The 6,142-nt window shown below is 35.2% G+C and overlaps 1 protein-coding gene across 1 annotated transcript; it reads left to right on the top strand.

The window, feature by feature from the left end:
* Positions 1-2,882: 2,882 nt before the first annotated feature.
* Positions 2,883-4,275, top strand: LOC103133208 (cystatin-B-like). Its single transcript, XM_007544982.2, has 3 exons — positions 2,883-3,319; positions 3,399-3,500; positions 4,006-4,275. The coding sequence occupies exons 1-3, from the start codon at positions 3,242-3,244 to the stop codon at positions 4,144-4,146; spliced, it is 321 nt and encodes a 106-aa protein (XP_007545044.1). The 5' UTR covers positions 2,883-3,241; the 3' UTR covers positions 4,147-4,275.
* Positions 4,276-6,142: the final 1,867 nt, after the last annotated feature.

Here is a 6,142-nt window from a genome sequence, read left to right as displayed (position 1 = left end):
TTGTAGAAGATGCAACAAGCCTCAGATTTGAGCAGAAAACACGAAGAGGAGACAGGTGTAGCTGCAAAAGAAAAACAATAATGGGCCTGATTTGGTTTATATATTAATATTTAGGAGCTTTTTGAAATCAAGTATTGATCTATTTCCCCCTGGAAGATAGAGGTTCAACAAACAAAATAAAGCTTCAACACCATTCATCAGATAAACTCTTGCAAGCTTTTCTTAAATGAAGTCACAATTCAAAAAGCATCAACCAGAGGTCTTCATTAAGTGAACATCCTAGGACAGAGAAGAACCCAGGCCTACTGGTGGTGGTGGTCAGGAAATCCATCACCACTTGTCTGTTGGTGACAGACCCACTGATACATCTAGAGATTGAAATCTTTGTTATTTATGAATCAGCTAAAGATCAATCAGCAGTGGGAGTTGTTAATATGGGCCATGTGGGAAGTTGCCTGTAGGGCAGCATCATAAAAGTGGTGTTGATTGAGGAGAGATGAACTTGTTCTCCTGTCTGGTCACAATGTTTTAAAACTCAGTTCTGGTGAAACTGTTTAAATTTCTCACTGAAAGATGCTACAGTTCCAGAGAAATGGTCGGTTTAGCATTAAGTTATTCATAACGTTGACATCCTCTGCATGTGTTGGCAGGTCACCTGTCAGTCAGAGTGATTTTTTTTTGTCACTACCAACAAAAGGTTCAACAGCTGCCGGTAGCTTGAAAAGCCATGTTGTTTTTCTGCCACTTGGAAAACAGTTCCTAACCAAATCTTAGCTTAACATGAGCACAAACATTTTCAACCCTACCAGAAAAAGGCGTTCACTAATCTTAGCTAACCAAAAACAGAACAGATGATGCTATTTTCTGTTCATTCATAGTAGTTTTCAAAATGACAAGGTGGCTAAGTAGTTTTGTCTACAAACTTATTTTACTAAAACCATCATGACTCTAAATAAAGCTAAAGGGCAAGACTTGATGTCTGCCTGTAGCTCAGGTCAAAGTTCATCTTTGACCTGAGCGCAGTGCAAGAACCAGTGAGCCTATCACATCTCCCTGATGAGATCAGAGCTAAGCCCTTCTTGGGCGTTACTCAGTGCAGCAAAGAGCATTCCTGTGAATTTTGTTGGGATGCATCTTTAGTGAAGCTCTTTGGAACATCAGTCTTTGTGAATGTGTTTTATGAATACAATTTTACCTGATTACCTAATCTAAACTGTAATAATGCAGAGTGAGTAGTACAAATTGATGGATTTTGATGAGGGAATAACATTATAACATGATGAAAATTACAATACAAAAATCTTTGGTAAAAAAATGTTTCTAAACCTCTGGAATGTAACATCACAAATCAGCAGGCAGTCACTTTTTCAAGCTAGCAGCACCAACGATGCCCAGTCCGTTGCCTAGCAACCTCAGCTAATCCCAGCCTGAAGAGAAGGGTCTCCACAGCGCAATCCAGAGGGTGTAAGGTGAATCTCACAACTCATATTCACATTGTGTCGTTGTCTACAGAAAATATTTGCTGTTTTAGTGTAAATGAACAGCCAAACTCTTCAATTTTCACCAGAAGACATTGTCATGTATGCAGAGCCTCAGAATGGAAAGGATGATCACTGACAGAAAGGAATTAGCTTCTTTCAAAGTTGTACAGCCCATTCAGGCTGCATGGCTGAACATCGACAATTTTACTGCTGACATTCATAAATTTTGATAAAACAGTTTTAACTCTTACACCAAGATTTCCGCACTGCCAAATGGTATGGTGTGTATATTTGTAAAATATATACATTGTATAATGGTAAATCAAAGATTTTCTTTCCAAAATAGACAACATACAGTTCTTGATATTGAATTTTTACACACACTCTTTGCACTTAGCAAACTGGAAAAAAAAACCCAACAAAAGTTTGGAGTTTTACATTTAAAAGTATTTGTATTTTTCAACACTTTCTTCATCTGTCAAATTCGATCATTCAGAGATGTAGTTGTCAATACAAATATGCATCACTGGTCTAATCTAGTGCTGGCAACCATTACAGATCGAGAAGCCTAATTATAATTTAAAATGTTTACATTACACAATAAATTAGAAAATACTTCCTCCAGTTTCAGAGGGCAAATCCAGGATGTCACTCAGGACGACAGTGGAGCCATTATTGAAAGAAGTGTAATGTATGAGGGGCATTAAGATTATGAAGATGGTGATGATGATGATGATGAGAAAGGCTTTGGACTAAATATGTTACTTTGGGCATAACTAACAGATTATATGTCTTGGATAATGAAAGCAACTTAACAGCTGGAGATGAAGGGTTTGTGTTAGAAGTGGTGAATGAGGACCAATGGTACAAGTAAGAGACAAAGACCAAAATGAAACAGCATGGGAGTTTAACCTTGCTAGCAAGTGCCCCTTTTGGATCTGATTGCATCTCTGGTATCATTCCTAGATTCAAGTTGTTCAGACCTAAAGATTGATTGATGACTGGTGTTTGTTTCAACAATTAAGCTGCAATGATAAGAAAAGTTTCTGCTGGCTAAGGATTTAAAGTACAGCAGTACAGTTTTATACAAATCATCACTGGTGGCACCCAGAAGAGATTTTGGTATTTATTTGATAAATAAAGAGAAACTGAAAACTTTCTTTAGCTAACTGCTATACATGAAACTTTGATCTGAGAACTGTAACAAACCCAACCATGTTGTTTTCTACTAATAGGGCTATCCTTGATATGTCTTACTTGGCAGGGCTGATTAGAGCACATTTTAGTTTGAAAAACTTTGCTATTGTGTTTTAAATGTTTAAGTGCTTAGAAATAGCTTATACTTTCAGATACTCTTTACATTTGAGGTAGCATTAGAAACTTCCCAGTCTGAATTCCCACTTCAAGTGGATTTTTGCTGCAATTTTAACTGGGAGCTCAGAAAATCAAAACTCAGAATGTGAAACTTGGGTTTAATTTAACAATTCAATAAGTGACATTGTCTTTGTACTACAAATTATTTATGAACTGTAGTTGGCAGCTTAACAAGCCTTTGTGCTAACGCTTAATTAAATTTTAACTGGAAATTGGAAAACTGTAAAGGAAATGTTACAAAACTTGAAGAGCTCCACCCATGATGCTCAGGAACTACCTTCTAGTCTGTTTGCACACCTACAGTATAAATAAGCTTAGAAACAAACTGATGTTCAGCTTTTGTGCCTAATAGCAGAAGATACTTTTCTTCTCTGTTAAAAGCAGTAATGAGTGAGGGAAATATGCTTGGAGCATGGTCAGAGACCAAGCCCGCTGGTGGGGATTTTACTATGCTTACTAGTTGGGTGAGTTTCTTCATTGTTGAAAAATGTTTCCCTGCAAGCATTCTGTTCTAACATTTCTTTTTATGTGATTTTCCCACAGCTGCGGTACATTTCAGAGGAAACAACCAAGAGAAAGTTTAATGAATTCAAACCAATTGAATACAAGGAACAACTTGTGCACGGTAAAAACTATGTCATCAAGGTAATAACCAAGGATTTCTATTATACTATATTATTTAAGACCATGCAGTGTGAACAATATATTATATAGCTGCCATTTAATGACAGTGCAAAACATGTTTATCTGTGCTTTCTTTTGTTTTTGTTGGTTATTTGTTTACACAGCAACTTTACTGTACAGCATAATTCAGAAGACTGAATGTATTTAAAGAGGAAACTTTCTCTAAGATGTTTTATGATAATTAAATACATTTACTGTACCTTCAGCTGACTACAATCTAGTAGTAAGATATATTTGATTAAAACTAACATGAGATCAAAATATGTGAATCAAATAAACAGAAAGAAGGAAACTGTTAAGATTATCTGCATTGTAAGAAACAGACTGAAAGCTTTATTGTAAGAATTTATTTTACATAATGAGGATAAAACACTAAACATGATTCAAATAAATTTTGGCTGGAAACGTGCAACAATACATTTCCAATCCTGTTAAGAAAATTATTTCCTCTCTCTTCTCTCTGTAGGTTCAAGTGGGAGAAAACGATTACGTCCTCCTGCAGGTCTTCCAAAGCTTTCCGCTGGGGAACAAAGTTGAAACTAAATTTGAGGGAGTGCAGGATGACCACAAACGAGATGATCCTCTCAAACCGTTCAAGCCCTTCTAAAGTGAAAACTGCCTGATCCAGCTTCCTCCAGACAGCTGTTTCAAAGAAAAATGTCTTTGTATTATTATGAGCAAGATTACTACAACAATACTACAACAATATAATACAGGTTGAGTCAAATCTCTGTATTACTTGAGGATGTCAAATGTCATAAAATGGCTCAATAAATAAAATTTATGCAGAATATTTGTCTCTGGTGTTTGAATTCAAATTCAGTTCAAATTAAAAAAACATTTAGGAATCTGAAAGAGAAATTAAATGTTGTAACTCATATTCAGTAAGGTTGTTCAAAGAGTAGTCTGTATTACAAGAAATCTTGTTAAACACATTTCCCAAGGAAAAAAAAACCTACAATACAGTTAATTTATAACAATTAATAAATAAAACAGTGAAGAAGAAAATATTAAATGACGTTGAGAACCATTGTGTTACCATATATCACCAGACATTGTATCTATCAACCATCCAATTCAGACATTTCCCTTCATTTTGTTGATTCACGACTGTAGTTTTGAACTTTCTAGGTAAATAGTCTAAATCTTGAGGCCTTGAATTTTGTCCTAATATATGTTTTAATCTTCAGAGCTTCTTGTGAAGCAGCACAGTTTATTTAGTTATTTCATCTTTTCTAACTTCTGCTCAGTTCGAACCTTGGTGGAAGACGGAATCTCTAAGTGCTACGAAATCAGAAAAACTGTAAATCTTACTGATTTTTATCTTCCTAATCATAATATTAAAATAGTTCATGGGATGAAGTTTCTACTTACAATAACGGTTTGACCATGCTGCACAGATAATTTGAAAGTGCAGATTTAACACTATCAGAGTTAAAATAAACACTAATGCAGAGTTTATATTGTAACCACTGCTGCAGTGTTAAATTAACACTTTTGAAAGAGTCAAAATTCTTACTCCATTTGTGTTAAAAAATATTTTTCTGTGGTGTATAATATTAACATCAGAAGAGTTTTAGAAGTGCCCTAATTAGTATTAAAATCACAGATTAGACACAGCGATAAAGTAGTCTGTATTACAAGACTACTCTATCACTGAGATAGTTACCTTTTACTTTCCCATAGTGTTAAACTTAGAAAAATGACCGCTACTAGATATAAATATATATGGACAATATATCCTAAAATTGCCACTCCTGCTTACAATATACATCCACCAGTGCAACTGTTTCACAATCTAGAGGACATATAACCCAGAACTCCCATTTTACATTTTTTGATACAATGTACCTCATATAAACTTATCCGAAACAACACAGGCACCAGGCACAACACAGATGAGTGAATCTGTACCATAAGAAATCTCAAAATCAAAGGGCTCAAAGTATTTTAAGTCGCAAGGTCTAACAACTTACGACATGTGCATTCGATCAACAGCATTCAAATCCTGAAAGTGCTCCTCAAATGTTGCCTCAACATCTGATACCAGAAAATAAATACCATCTCTCAAATAGACAAACAAAAAATAATAGAAAACAGGGAGCTCATTGTCAAAATCTGAAAATATTTTTTCTGTGCCTGAGTGTAATGTGAAAAAAATTAAGAAGCTGGAATATTGCGTTTGGGGCATTGTGTAAAAATCTACAAATATTCCAGCAAATGTATAAAGAGTAATAAGAAAATGGTGTTGGTCAGATTCTTCCAGAAGCAGACTTGGTCTAGTAACCAGATGTTCAAGATTACACTAATGGTGTTAAAAGCATAGAAACTCTTTTAAGTGTGACGAGAATTAAAGATGTTTCATGCTCTAATGCAGCTGCCATTTAGTGATCACAGGGAACAAAACAGAACTAAAACTGTCATTTCTTTACATTTCAGATGATACATTAAGTACAGACACAGTGGTGGTGGTTTGAGGGGAGTGGTCTTCCTTCTGGACCTATTACTATGTTTTGCATAAGCAGAGTATACGTGAATTGATGGATGGTTCTTTCTAGAATTTCCCAAAGTTACACTTTGGCCTATTGCTGGATCTGTAAAAA

Source organism: Poecilia formosa, unplaced genomic scaffold (assembly GCF_000485575.1).
Source record: "Poecilia formosa unplaced genomic scaffold, Poecilia_formosa-5.1.2 Scaffold2372, whole genome shotgun sequence".
Lineage (NCBI taxonomy): Eukaryota > Metazoa > Chordata > Actinopteri > Cyprinodontiformes > Poeciliidae > Poecilia > Poecilia formosa.
The sequence above is the reverse complement of the archived record's forward strand: the minus strand, read 5'-3'. Positions and strand labels throughout refer to the sequence as shown.

Bases quoted from the DNA above. Each gene is read 5' to 3' on its own strand.
- LOC103133208 (XM_007544982.2), top strand. From the start codon at position 3,242: ATGAGTGAGGGAAATATGCTTGGAGCATGGTCAGAGACCAAGCCCGCT. The intron at 3,320-3,398 runs GTGAGTTTCTTC...ATTTTCCCACAG, and splicing joins TTACTATGCTTACTAGTTGG to CTGCGGTACATTTCAGAGGA. The intron at 3,501-4,005 runs GTAATAACCAAG...TTCTCTCTGTAG, and splicing joins GTAAAAACTATGTCATCAAG to GTTCAAGTGGGAGAAAACGA.